A 22,261-nucleotide genomic window follows, 5' to 3' on the forward strand; every position below is an offset into this window, starting at 1 on the left:
TGAATTGCTTGCTTCATCCAATTAAAAGGTGCTATCCTCATTATAAAAGTGATTTGCAAGCTATTAAAAGTTTTTCCCGCTCTCTTTAACAGAGCACAAATGAAGAAGATGGAGGCACTACAGATACGGCTACTTTACTATCCAACCAGCATGAGAAAGACAGCGGCGTAGGCCGCACAGATGAAAGCACTCGTAATGATGAAAGCTCAGAGCAGGACATCTTGGGTGATGACCAGAATTCCCTCTGTGACACTCTCCTAGAAAACCACAAGAAGTACAACTATAATCAGGACACTGTCGAAAGTGGGGACATACATTTAAGCAATGACTCCTTCCTTTCGGCTTACAATGGAGACAGTGGAAACTTCCTTGGTATACCTGGCACGGCATGTGAATGTTTCCGGAAACTGCTTGAATTGAAATCTCTTGTGAATGGTAACAATCTTCAGGGATTTCTGGAGCATGATGCCACATTGTATGGAAAGAGGGTTAATGTAGACTGTGATGATCAGGAGATTCTGATGCTTAATGAAGAATTGCTGAACATTGAGCTGGAATGCCTGAGTATCATACAAGCACACAAGCTTCAGACTGAAGGTGGTGACCAGCAAGCCAAAAAACCTAGTGCCAAGCAATTTTTTGAGCAAGTCCATCAGGACCTCATCAATAACCAAGTGGACAACGAAGGCTCCACTAGTGCTTACAACACTGGAGAGAGCTGCTGGAGTTTGCATCCTACTCTGGAACCAGATTCTCTTGAATCCCAAAGGATGGTTTCTGGAGACAAGAGTAAAGGTTCTCCCATGCATAGACGCAACTCAACAACAGCATGCTCCAAACATAACCTCTCTCCCATTCAGGAGATCAGCCCTACCAAGAGTTTACCTGGAGATCCAGAGGTTACAAATCAGGGGCAAAGAAAGCAGAGTAAGAAAAAGAACCCAAGGAAGAGTCTTCTGACTTCCTTACATCATTACTCATACAAGAACACCTACATCCCAGCCCATGCACAACATTACAAAAGCTACATGCAACTTATCCAGCAGAAGTCAGCTGTGGAATATGCCCAGAGTCAAGTCAGCTTAGCTAGCCTGTGCAAGAACGCAGAAACCAACCCCACTGAGTCCAGGCCCAAGACGGGATGGAAAGTAAAGATTCGTAGCGATGGAACAAGGTATATCACCAAAAGGCCCATCAGGGACCAGCTTCTGAAGGAGCGAGCTTTGCGTATTCGAGAAGAACGTTGCAGTGCAACTACAGATGACGATGCAGCAAGCGAACTAAAACTGGGTCGATACTGGAACAAGGAGGAGCGCAAGCAGCATGCGGTACTAGCCAAAGAACAGCGTCAGCGGCGGGAACTCATGAAGCAGTACTGCATAGAGAGCAAAGAACAAGCAGGAGCACTGGACGACAAGAAGGAGCCTGATATTATTCAGCTTAGCCGTAAAAAGATGATGAAGAGGAGGAACAAGAGGATATTTGACAATTGGATGACCATTCAGGAGCTGCTGACACATGGCACAATGTCCACAGATGGTACAAGACTACATAATTCCTTTCTTTCTGTGACCACAGTATAAGGGATTGCGTGGTTTAGGGCACTTTACTAGTTTACTGTGTAAAATTATGTAAGGGTTGGTGTGGGAAATCTTGCCTCATTTCAAGAGGTGGGTCATTTAGAGACTTAAGTATGAAAGAGATTTGTGAGACACAGTAGTTTGTGTACATAACCGTGTTGATGAATTCAAACAAACTACAGATTTCCTATCTTAATACTTTATAGAACTTGCACTAACATTGCAGTTTGTACTGAAATATTTTATTGAATGACTCATAGTTTAATGTAAGAACATGCTAATCTATTTTACGTGAAATTCTAGCTCTTATTTGCAGTTACTGCCCATTACTTGCATATCACCCACTTATTAAATGTGATGGCTAGCAATATTAGGTTTCACTTTGAAAATGAATTGTGTCTATGACCTGATATTCCAAAGAGTTTTATTCAGATGTTAGAAATGTCTCTGGTTGCCACAGATTAAGCATATCACTGCTTTTAATGTGAACATTTATTGCTCTTCAGAAATACTGTTGAAAGCCCAAGCATTCAGTTCACATGGAGATCATACAATTTTCACTTTTCACAAAAGCAGTGAACACTTATAATCTACAAAATCTAATTTAAAAATTCTACATATCAAAAAGGAGCTGTGGAAATAGGTATGGGTAGAACAGCTTGTATACATGTCTGTAGGAAGCATGAAAAGTACAGTTTAAGAGATGTTGGTGTTGACAGTGTTGCTCATTTTAACCTTTATACAACTGTTTGCCATTGTTTGATGAAACAAAATGAAAATCTTATAACATAAGGATGGCTCAATAGTGGTTAAGCATAATATGTCAGTCGAAAAGACAGGCTCACTATATTAAGTTACACATTGCAACCAACAGCACTCGATCATCTAGTGCATGGAAAATCACATTAGTCCATTTTAGAATCTATTTACCAGCATCAGTGGATTAATACATTTAATACATGTCGGCGCTATGCTGGGAAGGCAGTTAAAATCAAAGAACCTAAAAATAAAAGAAAAATAGCAAAGAAAGGAAATCGATCTAATGCTGCTATTGAGCACTTTGTGCTACAAGCCAGCAGATGAATGCAGAAGGCAATATGAGGGGAAAGGGGTGTTCTCAAGGAATGTTTAGACACTGGTCTGCCGGTCAACGGGAATCCTGAGATCATCCGTAGACTGGACTAAACTAAAGGAAGTGCACACACACCCCTCACCCCACAAACATATGCACACATTCACACAAACCAAAGGTTTGCCAACTTTTCACTTTTAGTAGAGCAGGAGAGAGATCTGACGTGAAATGAAAGGCGTTTTACCCATCAGCTTTAGAAGGTGTTGATGTGGAGTTGATGGACGCCCATGATTAGAACAGAATTACAGAAAACCGCCATGGACACAAGGCATTCGAGTTACTCAATGGCAAACGCTCCGCTCAACGACCAGAAAGATGAGCTTCCAGTTTTTTTTAGCTCATTAAGAGAAGATGCCCGAAGAAGGGTCATAAGGAGTAGATGTGTCACGAGAGGTCATCACAATGCCCTCCTCTCCTGGTCTATAAAGGATCTGCTAAACTCGCAGGATAAGTGATTTTTGGGGTTTTGTACAGTAGAGTGTAAAAATCAATAATGTGCGGCCAAACTTCAGTCTTGCTCCATGGTGTCATTTGCAGTCTCTGAGCTGTCTGAACTGATTTCTGCAGTGGCACTGCCCTCTGCCGTCAGCTCTGTGGAACTGCTGGGACATGCAGATGGAGTCTCTGCACTGGACACTCCCTCGTCACTGCTGTTATTGCTGCTGCTGCTGCTGCTGCTGACTGGGTCATTGCTCTCGTCCGTGTCCTGAGCCTCGGCGCTCTCTTCCCTCTCCGACCGCTGTTCTGGTAGATCTGATTCAGTGCCGGTCGCCTGATTGTGGGAAAGATCGGGTGAATCGTCCGAAGTGGATTTGTCAACCCCGTTTTCTACGACCTCTGACTGTGTACTCGAGGGTTCTGCAGAGAGAGGAGCAGAAAACGTAAATGTATGCAAACAGCTGCTGCTATGCACAGCAGTTACTCACATGACCAAGCTGGTTGAAATAAAACAAGAAAAATTTATATTAGTGGCTTATTTTACAATGATTGAACCCAAATCCTGTGGCCTGTTATGATTTTCAGTCACCCACATTCCTTGTACATTGAGGAATGTACAATATGTACAAAATAAATAAATAAAAAGTTCAAAGTTTGGACACACTTGACTGAATGAGACGTCTTTATAAAACCAAAGTTCCACCGAAAAAAAAAAAAGTTATTAACAGCCAAGTTGTTAGTCAGTAGTTGTGTCCAAACTTCTGACCATTAGCATTTATTACAAACATCTCTTTATTTGTTAAAGACATTCACTGCTCATCCAGTTGGCTTCATCAGCTATCAGATAGTGGGGACTTCCCTGCTTTTAGACCTCCAAAGTAAACAAAGACGAGACATAAAAAAGCTCTAAAAGCCTGCGATTACCCAGATATATCCTCCATCGAGACATGCTAAATCTCCAGTTTAAACACCAGACTGACTGGCAGAGGGAGACGAGTACATTTTCTGAATGAGGCTGCGCACCAAACCTTCAAAATGGGATTGTGGGACAGGGTTTATGTGAACTCCAGGACGGTTAGCAAATGGCACGAAAGTACTCTGGTTTATTATGTGGAAGCCTATTATAGTATAATGCATTTTTCATTGCTGCTCATGTCTGCGGAAATTGCCTTTGCTGTGCATGTTAGGATTCATTTTTGCCAGCAAAAGAGCAAAAACACGAGTGGGGAAAAAAAAAAAAAAAAAAAGTGAACCAAACAGCACTTTCCATTTTTGGCATTTTCCCCTGAACGGTTACCTAGCTACAGTGGTAAACGGCTGCCTCTAGTACTCATGGTGGTACTCGTGTTGATAAAACCAATGCATTGTGGATCTGAGTCACATAATACAATATTAAAAAAGACCTTTGGTGGGATGAGACTCAGGTTTGGACCAAACAAGCAAAACAGCCTGGGACAAGCAGTTGACAGTCCCAGATAACATAAAATAACCTTCAATGAATGGGCAAGGTCCAGAGGCTTCAATTATAATTGATCTGATATTCACAATCTCAGTCCATACAGGATGTTAGAAGCAATATCTCTTTATGTGTATGCCAATATCCACTCAACATAGTTCTGCTGGTAGTGAGTGCACTGTACCTTGGTCTTCAGTGACGAATTCGTCAGGTTTATTATCCTTCACCTCCGCAGTGACGTCTGATGAGGACTGCGGTACATCCGATGAGCTCTCTGCTACCGATGTGCAGGGCGACTGCTTTTCATCCAGCTCTTTCTCTGTTCCTTCCTCATTGTCATCTTCCTCCTCTTCAAACTTGAGTCTCTTTGCTTCATGAGTCTCAGTGTTTGTAGCATCGTCATCTTCACGATGTTTACACTTCACTGGACCACCGTGTGAACCTTCTGCTTCCGACGCTGAAGGCTCACTAAAAAAAGAAGACAAAAACAGTTTTTAAACTCTGAATACACAGTCCATGAAATCATAATTTGAGTTTTGTGGCTTTCATGCCAAGTTTTGAAGTCATCTATTTATAATTGAAGGGTTTTTTTTGTTCTCATTTTATAACTAACAATTTTCAGCTTTTTGTTATATAAAGGAGACATTAAAACTGTCTTGGAATCTTTATTATGCCTTCATTTACTTTTGTTACTTTCAAATGCCTTTTAAGTATAGATTTTGTTGTAACACACTTTGATCAAACTATGAAAATCCAACAAAATAATGAATTATTATTCATTATAATCTAAACAAATAGTGAAATAAACCATTTTTATAGTCATTATATGAAAATTATCCATAAAAAATTATTGTCCCACAGTTGTGGTGTCATTTCACCACAGAAAAAAAGTGTTTTTCCCCCCTCAAAAGCTAAAGTACTTCTTTAGCTTCAGATGAAATGAGAAACTATGAAATGTGTGGGGAAAAAAAATCAAGTTAAATCACTTATAAACTGAATTTACTGCAATTAAAAAAAATATATATATATATATATATATATTAGGAAGTTAGATACGTAAAATGACAGCTGTGGAAAATATTAAGAATTTAAATATGGGTAACACTTTAAAATAAGGTTCATTACTTAACATGAACAATACTTCTACATCATTTATTAATTTTAGCTGATGTTAATTTTAACATTTATTAAAATCACAAGTTGTGATTGTTAACATTAAAGCACAGTGAACTAACATGAACAAGCAATGAACGACTATTTTCATTAAATAACATTCACAACAATCAATAAATAGTGTAATAAATGTATTATTCATTGTTTGTTCATGTTAGTCATTCCCTTAACTAATGTTAACAAATGACACCTTGTTACCTCAATATGTAAAATAACAGCTGCAACTTTAATAAACCTAATGAGTTCTTCCAAAAATACAAGAAATACAAAAAAAATCATTCCTCATTTATCAAAAATAGGTCTACATCTATTGAACAAGAGTATCACATCCTGGCATTTTGCACTTACTTGACTGTTCTGTCTGATTGCTCTGAGACTTGTTCTTTGCTTTCTGTGCTGTCAGGAAGGCCGTTGGTAGCTACACTGCTGGACAGGGAGATTTTTGGTCTGTTCAGTGGTCTGTGTGTTCCTGGACCATTCACATTTCTATCAAAGACACATCAAGCCATCAGACAGTAAAATTAAATCCAACAAGCCTCTCTTTATAGTCAGCGCTAACATTTCAAACTGAATTGGTTTAGTAACCCATGAGGCTGATAACAAAGTTTCCGCAATGCTGGTTAAAGGCCGCACATATCAGACCTGCATACACATAATTGTCTATATTATATACTGCGTTTTTTCTGCTTTGTACTATTTGGATATTATTATTTTATTATCTGTGTCCTGTCCTTATCTGTTGCACTGTGGAGCTTCTGTCACTATAACAAATTCCTTGTATGTGTAAACATACCTGGCCAATAAAGCTCATTCTGATTCTGAAAGTGATAAACTCACCTATCTGAAAACGCTGAAGTGTTGCCAGGGAACATGACACCATTCATTCTGTTCACACAACCTGACCCTTTTTTCCTGTAAAAATAAAAGATGCATTAAAGAACAGCACAACCGTTTTTGCACAAATTACAAGCATCACTGAAAACTGATACCGAAAGCTGCCCACTCACAAAACAGTCAAATAGAGCAGGAAAGAGTTGAACTCACTCTGAGGTAGGATACACACAACTGACCACCATCACATTCTGAAAATGAAAATTATTTATTTTAAACCGAGCAGAGACAGTTAACCTGCTTTAACACCTTCAGAAATCAAGGTACAAATAAAATTCATTTCCAAAGTTTTGTTCGTTTATTTCCTTGAACACAACATACCTTCTCCACACCCCTGAGGAACTTGTCTGTTCCTGTGTAGTATCTTTTTGGCTCAGTAAGAAGCTCACAAAGACGCTGAACAGTGAAAGGAATCCTGAAAAAAAAAAAAAAATCAATTTAATTGAAATTTGAGTCTCTGTTTTTAAAAAGGGACTATAGACCAACTGTGGAATATACATGTCGTCTCTTACCCGTTGTATCCATTGACGATTTTAAGGATCCTCTGCTTCATCTCCTCAAAGGGAATGTACTCAACGTTTGGATTGGCAGGTCCCCGTTGCTCTGGACACGAGGCCTTAAAATCATCCATCACTTGCTCCAGTTTAAAGAGGAAGTAACCTTTAAACTGAGACCACTGAATCCTAATGATGTAGAAAGCAATGATTTAAATGAAGATAGAAGAAAAACTTCACATTAATAATTTACTCTAAAAGCACATTCTGATGTTGAGACCTCACGTGAGTGACAGGGGGGGGGGGGGCAATTTTTCTGGACTCCTTTTAAATTGTTGAATACAATTTTATTCATCAAAAAGCATGTCTAATTAATTAATTAAAATCATTAAACAAGTTTAATTTCTTCTAACAATAGCCTTATAATTTTCTCCTTCAGAAATTCTGTGTTGTGTATTTACATTAAGGCATACAACATTAATTTATCTTTTAATTAATGAAAATTAAGCTAATTTTATTATTTAATGTTACAATTAAAGCATTAAATAAATATTGATTATTCCTTAAAATAAGGTTTTAATCATTTTAGTAGTAGTAGTAGCCTATTACTAGTGCTGTCAAATGACTAATCGTGATTAAATCGCATCCAAAATAAACGTTTTTGTTTATATAATATACGTGTGCGTACGGTGTATATTTATTATGTATATATATAAATGCATACGCATACAGTATATATTTTGAAAATATTTACATGTCTATATTTATATTCATATAATGTATATTATAAATAATTATATTTTATATATATATAAACATAACACTTTTCTTAAATATATACATGCATGTGTGTGTTTATATATACACGTAATAAATATAAACAGTACACATACATATATTATGTAAACAAAAACATTTATTAATTGTTTGACAGCACTTTGTTTGAGCAGTTCTAGAGATGTTGTTCATGTATTTTATGTCCTCATTTAGTGAGACAACAGATGCTGAAATCACCAGTAGCGTCAGTACAAGTAGTAAACAAAACTGCGTATCTGCCCCATTCATTAACACAGAAACACGCAGAATTCATATTTAAATAGTCGTTTTGCGGCTTAATATTTACAAATACTAGTGGGAGTGTGCTCACCTGTGGGTGCGCGTACGTTTGTGTATCGAGCATGTAACGTAGAGACAGAAATGACATGCTGTCGTGTAAATAAGATAAATAACATTAGGCTATTTAGTTTGTTTAATAAAAGAACAAGACCTGTTCTATAGAAAAGGTAACTTTAAATGACTTCTGTTGTGATCTGGTGCTACAGAGAAAATTAAATCAAATTAACTTGACCTTCGGGGTGTGTGTGTGTGTGTGTGTATGTGTGTGTGTGTGTGTGTGTGTGTGGGGGGGGGGGGGGGGTTCTGACGTAGAAATCTGACTTCGAGTCGCGTTGGTTATTGTCTTGGAATTTTCAGTTTCTCTCTATTAAAGCGTGATTATTTTATGGACAAATAGGTCTGTCTTGATCAGAAAATGTTTTTGCACATTTAACATGTTCATATTAATGCACAAAAACAAATATTACATTCATAAAATTAACATTTTGTTCAAAGAATACATTTTATGATCCATGCAGACCCTTTCAATTATGAGAAGGAAACAAATCAGAATTGTGAGATGTTAAAAGTCCTGAATCATGAGATATAAACTCAAAAACAGTAATATACAAACTCAGAATTGTGAGACAAAGTCAAAATTACCTTTTTTCCCCGAGGTTTAAACCAGGCTAGTGTCCTTGAAAAAAAGTTTGTCTATAAAAGCAATATCCTCTTTACAACAGCATCTGTAGAATCTGTGTGTGCGAGAACTGAACTTACATGGTCTCTCCTGTTTTTGCAACATGCGATAGAAACTGATCCAAAATGGGGCAGGTTTCCTTTTCTCCTTTCTTCTCGAAATCTACAGTGAACAACAAAGCATATAATAAAGCTTCTAGTATTAATTATTTTATTCCATTGCACATTCTGTTTAATAACATTACCGATACCTTACTTTATTTGGTTATTGTTTATAGTGTGCATTCATGCTTCAGCAATATTGTATGACGAATGGCAAAGGAGCACTTTGAAACTGAAATTTCTACAGACACAGTGCTTGAATTGGAAAATTTACAATATGATCATGGAGGTAATCTGGATTATGGACATTATACACACACACACACATACATATACATATATATATATATATATATATATATACACATACATACATACATATATATAATATTTGTACACGATCTAATATCTTGAGTTTGTAAACAAAGTCAGCATCAATGATATATGACAGTTTCGAGACATCACTCAGCAACTTTGGCTCTTCTGTAATTATTACATAACCCATACACACTCTTCTACAAAGTTATGGCACACAAATAAGCGCCCGAGAAACTTTTTTTGCTGACTATGCAGCTAAGTTAATGCAAGTAAGAAGTTTCTGACAGTAACGTTAAATAAGCCTGTGTATAGAGTGCTCACATAGTAACAGCAGTGTAGCTCAGAGCTAACCGGCTTTCTATCTGTTGCTGGGTTGCAGAGCACTTTATCAACTTCCGACCGGGTACATCAACAAAATCAACTCAAACACATTTTCTGTGTACCGTTGAGAACCAATCGATATCGATTACTCTTGATATTTAATGGTTTCCCCCGCTGGATCAGCACCTAGCATCGGCTGCTAGTTTGATTTCCTAGCTTAGCTTACAAGCTAACGAATTTACCAAACCTTTTCTGTTAACCGTTATTGGTCAGGTGGTGCCTGCGGTACCTCTAAATGCTCCCAGAAGTGTGTCGATTTCCATTGTGGATGTATGTTTGCTACTCTGCGGTCTCTCTGAGTCCAGCTGGAAACAGAAAGATAGCAACAGCGACACGGAGAAAACAGCAGCAAATCTTTAATATGGCGCCGGTGACGTCACTACCCGTCTGCCTGCTGCTGCGGCGCATGCGCAGAGCCTCGTGTTGATGGAAACTTCATTTTGCATAGAGGAGCGAGAAACAATCGAGTTTGTTTGTTCATATATCAATCTGTAACCTACAAAAAAAAAAAAAAAAAAAAAAAAAAAGTGGAACTTGTAACGTATGCATACTAATATTTAGTTATTTAGGCAGAGGCAGTGATTTTTCAATCCAGAACACGTATAATAAAACAGTTCTGGTTGGTTCTGATGCTTTATGTCTTGCTTATTATGAGGATGCATTTATCAATACCATGTGATGAATAATAGCACTAGAGAATAACAGAATAATAACAAAGACATTTTAGAACGCGGAACTTAATTATAGGAAAACGAAGAGCAGGGTTGTAAACATGAATGGATATATAATTCAATAAAATGGAATGAGTTTAAATATATTTGCAATATATTAAATATATTAAATATATTTGCAAATATATTTGCAAGACACTGTAAATTATAAGCTAACCAGAGGGAGGCAGTGTATGCACGAAAAACAAAGTTCTTTAATAAAAAGAAAAAATAGTGTCTTCTCCTCTCAATTATTGCTAACCTTAATTTAAAGTCTTTCTATAATTTGTTCCATTGTGATCTCACAAATAGAGCTTAATACATATATAAAGTGTCATTAAACTTGCGTGTCTTTTTTAAAACTGTAACGTTAAATGAGATCTGAACTGTGGAAGCTTTTGTGGAAAAGAGTCTGTTTATTTTCATGATTTAATTAGATTTCTTTTTCAGTGTAGTCTCAATTTATCTGGACTCATCCTATGAAGCACGCCATCATTTATTTATTTGTAATTGTTGCTCATTTTCTTCACAGGTTACAGTAAAGGTATGCCATCTGCAGTGGTCGCACTTTCAAAGGAACACATTTCTGTATAAAACATTTAGACTTTTAAATGTGCGCGAGTTGTGATTGGCTCCGGGCGAGGTCACGTGACGGACCGACGCCTCGCGCTGCAGCGGTCAGCGAGTGCAAGTGTGCGATAACAGCAGCAGCGGCTCTGTCTGGAGCTCACACTGTACATTACAGAAGCCCCCTCCTCTGGAAGACGGTGTTTCTCCCATTATGGGCGACAAGAAAAGCCCATCCAGGTATAGAATCATCTAATTCTCTCTGTCTTTCCATAAAGCATCTCGCGCGTTTGTGTACACCGGCGAATAGCCGCGTAATGCGGTTAAAGTCTACTTATTTTTCCTGGTCGGATTTAACGGAAAAAAGCGCAGCCATGGCGGATACGGAGCCTTGCCTGACTCCTGGTATCCAGCTTTAGACAAAGGGAATTTAGGAAACGCCTCCTCTCTTCTTTTCTCTTCGCCTTTTTTCACCAGATAAAGCCAGTTTGCCCTTTAGGCATGCACAATCATCAGATTGCGAGTGTAATAGTGTGGTTGTGGAGGACGGGCGTCTCAATACAGCATGTAGTATTAGTAGTGCACATGATGACATTTGCACTAATTAGGGTGCAGCATGCTATTGAAAAACCCTAACCAATTCTCCCTTTAAATCTTGCAGGCCAAAAAGACAAGCCAAGCCCTCTGCAGACAACGGATTTTGGGACTGTAGCGTCTGCACCTTCAAAAACAGTGCAGAGGCATTCAAATGCAGTATATGTGATGTGCGGAAAGGTACATCTACAAGGTAAAGTGACACTGCAGCTTATAAGAGGGAGCTATGCATCCATAACCATCAGAAACGCAATGCACATGCTTGCAGTGAAGATGTCAACATTGATATTTTGTCTCGTTGCTGTGGATTGTGTCTTTATCCATACTGACGTCATATGATTCCTGTAGAATTTCAATGACACTCTAGGTCTAGGACAGGCGGCAGGATCCGGCTGCTGTGGAGGTATCCTGGTCTGTGCGCAGGGCCCCATTATGTGATCCTATAGGAAATGGGAAACTGCAAGATGAAGCTTTTAAACATCTCAGATTTGCTAGTGCGGTGTTATGCACGCCGTGCTGTTTGTTCAGTACTGTGCAAAATATGAAACACATGGCTTGATGTATTGCTGTGGTCACTAATGCACTGATGTTATCTTATTGATGATCTTATGTGCTAGAGTTTAGGGTATTATTGGCGCCTATGGCATGCAGCCATAGTCTCTGAAATGATATTTAAGTGGATTAGATGAGGAAAGGGGTCTGTCTGTCAAATCAAAGATCATATATATATATATATATAATAATAATAATAATAATAATGTTACATTTATAGCGCTTCTCTAGGCACTCAAAGTGCTTTACATACAAGGGGGGAATCTCCTCACCAGTAGGCCAATGGTGAAAAAGAATGCATTTTTTTGTAGTAGATATACAGTATGTTCGTAGTTGTTTTGCAAAAGCAAAGCACAGATGGTAGTGTATAATTATTTTAGCTGTTTAAGATTTCCCAAAAGTGGATTATCGGATACAGCAGGGATATTTCTGACACAATTCTAGGTCACTAATCAAATAAGCAAATGTGTGGCATTGAACTCTGTAAAAAAAATATCAGATGTTTTTTGAGGAATTTTAAAATGGCTATATTTAAAAAAATAACTAAACTATAAAATATTTTTGTTAAATTCTGAAAATTAAAAAAAAAAAAATCACGTGGTCTCAGACGTTTGGACACCAATGTATATGCAAAATGTTTCATCTTTAATTTTTTTTTCAAACGGTTTGCTCTTAAAATTGACAGATCATGAAAGAAACACCATACCCTTTTATGTTTCGCTCCATTACCTGTTTTCAGACTAATATTCTAGTGGGATGAATGTGGCGAGTGCTCACTGGGTTTATCGCAGGTGTTCATATCTCTGCCAAAGTGACAGTCTTTTCATGTATTGTGTATGGTGTGAAGCACACAGGCATCTCCTCTTGGCATAAATTGCATGCTTGAATGTTGATTTTCTGGCTTTGTTAAAGCAACAGGATCAGTCCCTGCTCTCTCATAGAGAGGTTGTTTGATGAGGCCGGATTTATTACGCCGTTCTGAGGTGTGCTGCTGACTTGAGTGAGTGTCGTCTATGTCTGGCCACTCTTACACACCAGAGTAGCAACAGCTGAGGGAATCAGCAGGGTACCACACAGACAGACACACAAACAAACCGGCACAGAAACCCTTTCTCTCTCTCTTTTAAGCCATTCTCATGCTGTGAAGTGGACCACACACTTCTAATAATGCAAAAAATGTCAAAGTATTTTTTCCACTTGTTAGAGAGGATTTTTGCATAACTCAAAACTGCGGTAATACTCCATAATCACAGTTAATTGGTGCAAAACAATGTAATGTTTCCAGTCTAGGTGTTGTAAGAAAGGATTTGTGTTTATGATGTTGCAGCAAAGAGAATAATGTAATTTGTATTTATTTAGCTGAATTAACGCAATTTTGATCTTTAATAAGATTAGGGGATGGTGATTTATGTGCTGTCTGGAACAGGTAATGTAATTAGAAAACATCATAGAGAGCCACCAATCAAAGACCTGAACTGTCAGCAGGGTGTTATTGACTCAGATCCACATGTATTTACTTTGATTCTCCAACTGAAATTGACTCAGAGAGGTAATGTTTTAAACCCAGAATACTCCCCTCGCTCATAACCTTAAAGCAGCGCTGTTTGCTGTGCCAGTATGAAAAACGTATTGAGGACACCGATACATGAACTTCATGTGTTTGAATTATTGATAGACCTAATGTATCATCCGAGTAATTGCCATTTGGAAAGTATCTGCATTGGTCAATAAGCACAGCATTTTTCCAAACCTCTAGAAGTTGTTGTTCCCCCTTGCATCAGTTCATATATAATGACAGCCTTTAAAAAGGGCCAATACACATTTTAAAATATTTTAATAATACCCCATGTAATACACTACAGCCAGTGTATTATGTATTTTTTTTTTTTCCATGTTTTTGAAAGTGGTCTCTTGTGCCTACCAAATATATTTATGTGATCGTTTGCATTTATTTGATAAATACAGTAAAAACAGTCATGTTTTGAAATATTATTACAATTTAAAATAGCTGTTTTCTATGTCAATATATTGCATTTGTGACCCTGGAGCACAAAACTAGTTTTAAGTCGCTGGGGTATATTTGTAGCAATAGCCAAAAATACATTGTATGGGTCAAAATGATCCATTTTTCTTTTATGCCAAAAATCATTAGGATATTAGTAAAGGTCATGATCCATGAAGATATTTTGTAAATTTCTTACCATAAATATATCAAAACTTAATTTTTATTTTACAAAACTTAATTTGGACAACTTTAAAGGCGATTTTCTCAATATTTAGGTTTTTTTGCACCCTCAGATTGCAGATTTTCAACTAATTGTATCTCGACCAAATATTGTCCGATCATAACAAACCACACATCAATGGAAAAAATATTTATTCAGCTTTCAGATGATGTATAAATCTCAGTTTCGAAAAACTGACACTTAAGACTGGTTTTGTGGTCCAGGGTCACATATATTACATAAAATGTCATTTATTCCTGTGATGCAAAGCATCATTATATTTTTAGCATCATTACTCCAGTCTTTTTTCAGAAATCATTCTATAATTCCAATACATTCATTTGTGTAATTTCATAGTTTTAATAATAGTACTATCAACATTAATATATAAATTAGTTTTAATAAAGAATTAGTAGATGTGTCCAAAGTGCACTGAGCATATATTAGGGCAAAAGCTGGCATGAAAAAATAAGGTTTTGTTAATGTTTATTTTCTATTTCAAAATCTTTACTATTTCAAATGGTCTTGTGTGAGGGTCCTTTGGCATCATATTTTAAATGGCATTTTTTTGGTCATCTGTTGTCCTTCACTCCAAGGCCATAACCTTTTTAAAATAAGAAATAGTACAGCAAATGTCATTAATTACATTTTTAATCTAGCACTCTCTATTCTATTTCTATAATTTTTTTTAAAAAAAACTTGCCCCTTTTAGACTTGCACTATTCATTTACTGCTTGTTTTCTTTAAAAAACTAACACTAACTTGTATTCTATCTATTTTTTTATTTATTATACAATTAACAAAAAGCAAAAAAGCCTCTTGTTCTATTCTTTTTCTATTCTATCTGTTTTCTTTTTATTTATTATATATTGCTCTTGTGTTGGTTGTGATTTGTTCCAGTGTAAAGCCCCGTTCACACCAAGCACGATAACGATAAAGATAACGATATTAGCGTCCACACCAGCGAACGATATCGCCTGTTTATTCTAAGCGCACGTGCGTCTGCCGCTTTAAATTCTCAAGCTCGTTATAGCAGGATGGATTCTGATTGGCTGTCAGTATTTGTATCGTTCATCAGCTGGAAAAGAATTGTTCTGGAAGGGATTCCAACGATATCGTTTCTCTGTGCCTTTATCGTTACTGGATAAAAGTGTCTGCTAAATGACAATGTAAATGTAATTCTAGTTGGCAAGTAATCATTTTGAAATATTTGCAAATGAAACTTTAAACAGATGCACTTTTGTTTGTATGCCTAATATGTCAAAAAACGTGTCAAAATGTTTCTTTTCTCATCATATTCAGTTAAAAATGACATGAATCACGTAAATTACACCACATTTTGACTTCAAAACAGCCTGGTTATTTCTGTCGGTCATTCAACAATTTTATAGTAAAACAGTTAAAACAAATATTAGATGTTTTGCTACATCCATCTTACTCTGCTCTTTCAACACTTCACACCTACTTTGATTTGATTGGCCATCTTAATCATTTTGACATTGAGCTCTGTTAGACCCCTGAGGCAGACCAGCCTAAAATTGTAACTTTTAAACCTTTTGTTATCCTAACAACAAACGGAGCACTTCATATTGTAGTGCAGCACAGCAGTGCAAGAATTTCAGATATTGCACTCTGTAAACTGGCATCAGTATTATTGACAAAGCACTTGATTTCTGGTGACATTTTCTTTTCCAGAAAGCCTAGGATAAACTCTCAACTCGTAGCACAGCAGGTCGCTCAACAGTACGCCGCCCCACCCCCAACCAAGAAAGAAAGAAGGGAAAGGACAGACAGAGACCTGCCTGACGACGAGCACTTCGACATGGACAACTCCGATTCGGATAGACTCAGCAGTCTCCACCCTGACTCCGACCATCCAGAGAGATTAGGTCTGGAGGGAGGTCAGCTGGACCGTGGACATTCTCACAAGGATCGGAGACAGGAGCGTGGTCTAGACAAACCACAACCGCTCCATACAGACAGGAGGCCTGAGAGAGCAGGACTGACCCCAGAGCTGCTACAGCAGCAGCAGCAGCACAACAGAACAGACAGAGAGCACACAGACAGAGCAATGCTGGACAAACTTCAGCCTCACAGAGAGCACATGGATAAAGATCATCTGCACACGGCAGGCTCTGGGATGCAGCCGGCAGAGAGGATGGGTGCAGAGGGAGAGGAACTCAAAAAAGGAAAAATAGAGAGAGCCATGATGGAGAAACACAAAGAGAGACCTAAAAGCCTCACGCCCAGTAAAAAACCCACTGCTAAGAAGATGAAGTGAGTGCTTTTATGCAGCCATGCTCTGCAAGTGGTCTTTTTACTTTTAGTTTGATCTAATCAGATATTGGTATTAGGGCTGTCAAAGTTAACAAGCGCATATGCCAAATTCTTTTTATTCTGATAATGCATGTATTTTTACTTTATAACAGTGGGGTTCTAGAATTAAAAATCCCATCAATTTTCTCCACAGGGGAACTGATTTTTAACAATAATTTATAAACCTATAAAGACAGGCCAGCTGTGAGCTGTGAGTTTGTTAATAAATGGTATGTGCTTTTGTTGAAGCCATTAATCCACATTATTTCAGCTTTTTTTTTTAAATGATCTTGTTTAGCATTGGAAATCCTTGTGAAAAACTACGTTACCCATGATTGTTCAAATGAATCTTCACCAACCAGAGAATTAAAATGAGCAAGTCACGTCAAATTACGTGAAGCACTGCAGTTGGTGTCCTACTTAAGTATGTGCTATAAGCAACATTTTAAAACTAATAGTTTCTCCATTTTTAATTTGATTCATATTTGCAATGCTTCATGGGATTGTAGTTCTTTCCCTCATTAAAGCCATTAAGTACACAGTCTTGCACCTTTTTGTATGATTTTGTTTTATACTTCATTTGTAATGTTTCACTCACTTTGCAGCTGGTTGGTTTGGTTCAAGGCTTAGAATTCTGAAAAACATTTTTAATATCCCTATGAGAAAAATGAATGGGAAAAATAGTTCTGGAACCACTGAGAAGTAGATGGTCACTGTTGCACTCTATGAAGGTTTTATTCGGTTACTTCTATTCGGAGCTGATTAAAACGGGAGCAGTTCAAGTATCACACACAATAGTATTCATTTATTGGATAATTTATTAAATTAATAACTCAACTGGTGATATTTCACTTGCTAATCTTCAATGAGAAAAGCATGTTCCTCATTTCTAAATCACTTTTGGATGAAAGCTTCAGCTAAATGAATAAATGTAAATGTAAAATAAAACACCAGTGAAGAATTGCTATAAAACACATGAATGATTCAGTCTATAAAGTGTGGGGAAAGTTGTATGGTAATCGTTACTAATGGCATATTGAATCAACATTTACAGGCCCAAACTCATTCAGAAGGGGCCAGCTGGGGAAAGTAACAGCATGAAGGCTGGCAAATCTGTCACAAAGAATAACAAATCTGTAATTTCAAGGTAAGTTCAGAGCTGATCTGCTATTCTATAGTTTTAAAGTTGGCATGAAATGGAAATTCACATTATTTTCTAAATGCATCTTAATGATCTTGTTGTGATTGAATTTTTTTTCTGTAAACGGAGTGACTTCTCTCTGGTGGCGTATGCTGGACTTCTACAAGCTTGCATTCAGATATTTCTGCATTCAGTCAACAATTAGTGGATGGAACCAAGTCCCTGTCCAACATTTTTAAATTTTCAGTAATCCATTACATTTGGATGCACATCACAATACATAAAAATATCTGCTGCCACTTATGTTACATTGTGATTTTAAGGCAGGCTTTTAGTACCTGCATTAGAGTATTCTTGAGTTCGACTAAAGACCTCATATTCAGTTTACACATTACTGCTTTGCATTATTAAGAGGAAATACAGTGAGCAGCTAATAGTCTTTTTAGTTGCATAATCCATGGGCTCTTTAACTTGCTGCAATGTAGACCGCTAAAACTGGATGATCATATTCAGAACTTTGGGCTGAATTAAACATTTAAAGATACACTCAGTAGTTTATTCCTAATGATGTGAAAAGTAGCTCTGACAAAAGCGTATGAAAGTATGCACTTACATAAGGTAAAGACTTGTATAGTCATATTAGAGGCCAAGAAAAAAACTTTTATTGTACATAAGAGAGCCCACCACTTATAATGGATCACGTGAAGCTCAGTACTCTCTTTATCCTATTATTAAAAGACAAGTTTGTTTGCAGAGTAAATATATGATTGGCTACAAAAACGTTTGCTTTTGCATGATGCTGCATCACACTTTGAAATGGCTGCTAGTTTTTTTGGGGGAAGATAATTTGGCTCTCATGATGTAGTTACAGCAAATACTACATTTTGAAGCCAAAACAACCAAAAATTACTTGGCGCACCTTTTAACGTTGCTAACTTGCTTTATATTTAAAAGGTTAATTCACCCAAAAAATGAAAATGTTGTCATTAATTACTTCTCAAACCCACAAGATATTTGTTCAACTTTAAAACACAAATGAGGATTTTTTACTGAGAGTTTTCTGTTCCTCCATTGAATGTTCATTCTAATGTGATGGTTCAAAAGACACAAGACAAAAAAAAAAAGATCATTGCATGTACAGTTGAGCTTCTGTATATGAAGAACAAACCTGATTGGTTCTCGCACATCAGGCAAGCACATTTGAGCTTTAGTTTACCATAATCAATGTGCTCTATGTATGTGTGTTAATTAGTGTTTTTATGTGAATAAGTGTCAAATAAAAATATGTAAAGAGATTGTGTCTCTTCGATTCATATGGATTAATTTTACAGTGTCTTTTGTACTTTATGATGTGTGAAGGTTTTGGTTGTATGAACTTTCAGTGGAGTGACAGAAATCTCTCAGGTTTAAAATTAATTAAAATATCTTTGTGTATTGCAGATAAGGAATGTCTTACAGTTTTGTAACCATTTGTGTATTTTGATATCACTGATATAACAGTTTTTCAAAATATTTCTTCAATTGTAGTTGAAATTATTCCTGGCAACCAATATGTTTATTTAAAATAATATATATTTGAGTTATTTTCATTTTTATATATATATATATATATATATATATATATATATATATATATATATATATATATATATATATATAGGGTGAAATATCCATTTAGTAGTCTTTACGCAATGAACGCTGCAGTAATAAAGTTGATGTGTAATTCCTTCTTTCTCCATTCCTCTGTTACACTTCAGACCTAAACTGAAGAACGTGGACAGGAGCTCGGCTCAGAAGCTCGCTATAACGGTGGGCAACGTGACTGTCATCATCACAGACTTTACGGAGAAGACTCGCTCCTCCTCCATCTCCTCCTCCACTGTCACCTCCAGCGCTGGCTCTGAACAGCAGCACCTGAGCTCCAGCTCAGAGAGCACGGACAAGGGGTCGTCCCGCGCCTCCACCCCCAGAAGAGACCATTCTTCCGGCCACAATGAGACCATGTGAAGGGGAAGAGATTCACACACTGCGATCTCACTTGGCAAGGCCCGGAGCTCCTACAGCCACACTCGTAACTGTACATGGAAGAGGGATCTTTCCAATCCATTCAGACAATGTCCATCTTGACGCATCGGCAGAAGCGTACCTGTCGAAACCCTCGTGGAGCACCTTGTAGATTGATGTGTTGATGTTCACGTGAGTCACTGTCACGCCGAGACCCACTGTATATTCTGTGCCCTACTCCTTCCAGATATAATCCATGTTTGTGCACCACGGAAGTCGGCGCTCCGAAGTTTGCATTATTGTTATTCATTGTCATTAAATCGTGCAGACGGCTGTTTTGACTTTGTGTTTAGGACATTGAATCGTTTATGCTAAATGTACAGTATCTGAGCTCATTCCTCCATCTCTCAGACAGCTCTGAGTCAATGATCTGTTGCTGCAGCTGTTTGTAGAAAGCGAGTTCTCGACAATAAGATCACGCTAGATCACCGTGTACAGGGAGATTTGTTCCCTTATTATTTCATATGACAAACTCTTGTGTGTTTACATGGTGGAAACACAAACTGTGATGATGTGAGTTTACAGTATTATAAATTCAAGGCCAACTTTGAAATCCATACGGTGTACCATGTAGACATGTTTTGTGGTTCACAAGATGATAAGAGAGTATTTAGAATATTGTTCTTTATCTTGCTCTGTTTTTAGACTTTAAACCTTTGCATATTTCTTGTAAAATTATATCGAGATTCACAGTACTGTCTATTATTCAACTTCATGGCAACGAACGGGTGGAGAAAGAAACCGTTGGAATATGGAGCAGCTTATCTATTTGTGAGATTTCATACAGTATATTTACGGTTTACCAAGATAAACCTAGCATTGTGTTGTAAAAATTGTCTTCTCGCCCACAAGGATGATTTGCACAGGTTTACACATTCATTCTGACCTTTGTTAAAAATCTAGAAGCTTATGAAGCTAATAAAACCCTTCTGAAACTCATTATGGTCTTAAAGCATCTTGGGGACTTTGATGTGATCATTTAGATGTTCTACAAGCAGTTTATTCTTGTATAGTAACCAATGTATATGAAGTGAAAATCTGAATGCATGCTGTTGGTCTTATTGTGAACAATTCATCCATGCATATGCTTTTTTTTTTGACCTCATGATGTTTAATCACAATGTCATAACTGGACCTTCCATAGAAAACAACAGACTTCTCTCTGGTGACGTATGCAGGAATTCTTCATTTAGTCCTGCCACTGCAAGCTCATGCTTAACTGCATCTACATGTCAACATCCAATCATCTGATTCTAAGCCCCTCCCAAATATTTTTTCTCTGTTTTAATAATCTGTTGAACTCATATACATTGCAATATGGAAGAAGAGGTCTGTCGCTACTTCTGCTTCATCTTGACTTTAAAACGGGTGCATAGAATCACAAGCTCTTTTACACGTTCATTAATTGTCTATTAGATATCCATTGAATCTACCACGATCTTAGCAAACCTTCCCAGTGTGATTTAGACAAGACATATATTCTTAGATCAACATCTCTTGTTGTTCCATTAATTACTGTAACATCAATGAAATGTTGTAGGTCTCAATCCTAACCCCTTAACCCTTAAATCCGAGGGCAAACAAAGGATGTTGATGCAGTAACATGGTTTTAGCTGTGTTTTGGTACATAATAGCTGGTTTCTAGCTGGTCTGAACTGTTACAATGCTCCAAATATCACCTTTACCTCCCTAATCATAATCTTATACTATAATATACTAAAATTAATAAGCAAATTCAAAATATAAATAACTATTATGATAAAATAGTTAATATAATTTTTAGTAACTGTGCCTTTTTTTTTACATGTTTCCATTTAGCTTTATTTTAATGGTAATTTGATATGCCTTTGCCATTTCTTCCATTTCTATTTAGCTTTATTTTAATTTTATTTTAATAATTTTATGCACTTTTGACATTTTAAGGTTTTTAATAGACTACATATTTCTATTAAATTTTAATTAGTGCTGTCATACCATTAATCGCATCCAAAATAAAAGTTTTTGTTTACATAATGTGTGTACTGTTTATATTTATGTATATATAAATGCACACGCATACAGTATATATTTTGAACATTTTTACATGTCTGTATTTATATTATAAATATATTTTATATATAAAAAAATGTCTGAAATATATACATGCATGTGTATGTGTTTACATATACACATAATAAATATACACAGTACACATACATATATTATGTAAACAACACCTTTTATTTTGGATGCGATTATTTTGACAGCACTCATTTTAATTTATTTCACTGCCAAGGAACTATCATTCGCTGATTTTATGTATTTATCTAATTTTTTAAATTATTTTCAATGGT

The 22,261-nt window shown here is 36.8% G+C and overlaps 3 protein-coding genes across 4 annotated transcripts in view; 2 read left to right on the forward strand and 1 right to left on the reverse strand.

Annotated features, from left to right (window-relative positions):
• Nucleotides 1-2,582, forward strand: part of LOC306859928 (E3 ubiquitin-protein ligase PDZRN3-B-like) — a gene marked incomplete at its 5' end in the record, with an annotated part of 44,034 nt that extends 41,452 nt beyond the window's left edge. The window contains one exon of the mRNA XM_079401345.1: nt 93-2,582. Within this exon, the coding sequence (XP_079257471.1) occupies nt 93-1,583 (1,491 nt within the window). The 3' untranslated portion in view covers nt 1,584-2,582. The remainder of the gene's footprint in view (nt 1-92) is intronic.
• On the reverse strand, nt 1,988-10,152 carry LOC306859929 (serine/threonine-protein phosphatase 4 regulatory subunit 2-A-like). 2 transcript variants are annotated; one of them, XM_079401346.1, is made up of 9 exons: nt 9,989-10,152; nt 9,040-9,121; nt 7,183-7,353; nt 6,992-7,085; nt 6,824-6,861; nt 6,617-6,691; nt 6,128-6,265; nt 4,791-5,074; nt 1,988-3,570 (listed from the first exon to the last, which is right to left on the reverse strand). In XM_079401346.1, exons 1-9 carry the CDS (start codon nt 10,020-10,022, stop codon nt 3,221-3,223), a joined length of 1,266 nt encoding a protein of 421 aa, XP_079257472.1. In that variant the 5' UTR covers nt 10,023-10,152; the 3' UTR covers nt 1,988-3,220. The 2 variants fall into 2 exon arrangements, with proteins under 2 accessions (XP_079257472.1, XP_079257473.1); XM_079401347.1 differs by lacking the exons at nt 9,040-9,121; nt 9,989-10,152 and adding an exon at nt 8,923-8,956.
• A 953-nt stretch (nt 10,153-11,105) lies between these two features.
• LOC306859583 (RING1 and YY1-binding protein A) lies at nt 11,106-21,939 on the forward strand. Its single transcript, XM_079400683.1, has 5 exons — nt 11,106-11,276; nt 11,698-11,823; nt 16,103-16,684; nt 17,778-17,870; nt 19,622-21,939. Exons 1-5 carry the CDS (start codon nt 11,251-11,253, stop codon nt 19,869-19,871), a joined length of 1,077 nt encoding a protein of 358 aa, XP_079256809.1. The 5' UTR covers nt 11,106-11,250; the 3' UTR covers nt 19,872-21,939.
• Nucleotides 21,940-22,261: the final 322 nt, after the last annotated feature.

The sequence above is a fragment of the Barbus barbus genome, assembly GCF_936440315.1.
Source record: "Barbus barbus genome assembly, chromosome: 40".
NCBI lineage: Eukaryota > Metazoa > Chordata > Actinopteri > Cypriniformes > Cyprinidae > Barbus > Barbus barbus.

Coding starts and splice junctions, on each gene's coding strand:
- LOC306859929 (XM_079401346.1), bottom strand. CDS start 10,022: ATGGAAATCGACACACTTCTGGGAGCATTTAGAG. Junction 9,122..9,988: donor ACTTCTGGGAGCATTTAGAG/GTACCGCAGGCA, acceptor TGTTCACTGTAG/ATTTCGAGAAGAAAGGAGAA. Junction 5,075..6,127: donor CAATCAGACAGAACAGTCAA/GTAAGTGCAAAA, acceptor TTCTTTTTTTAG/TGAGCCTTCAGCGTCGGAAG.
- LOC306859583 (XM_079400683.1), top strand. CDS start 11,251: ATGGGCGACAAGAAAAGCCCATCCAG. Junction 11,824..16,102: donor CGGAAAGGTACATCTACAAG/GTAAAGTGACAC, acceptor TTTCTTTTCCAG/AAAGCCTAGGATAAACTCTC. Junction 16,685..17,777: donor CCCACTGCTAAGAAGATGAA/GTGAGTGCTTTT, acceptor CAACATTTACAG/GCCCAAACTCATTCAGAAGG.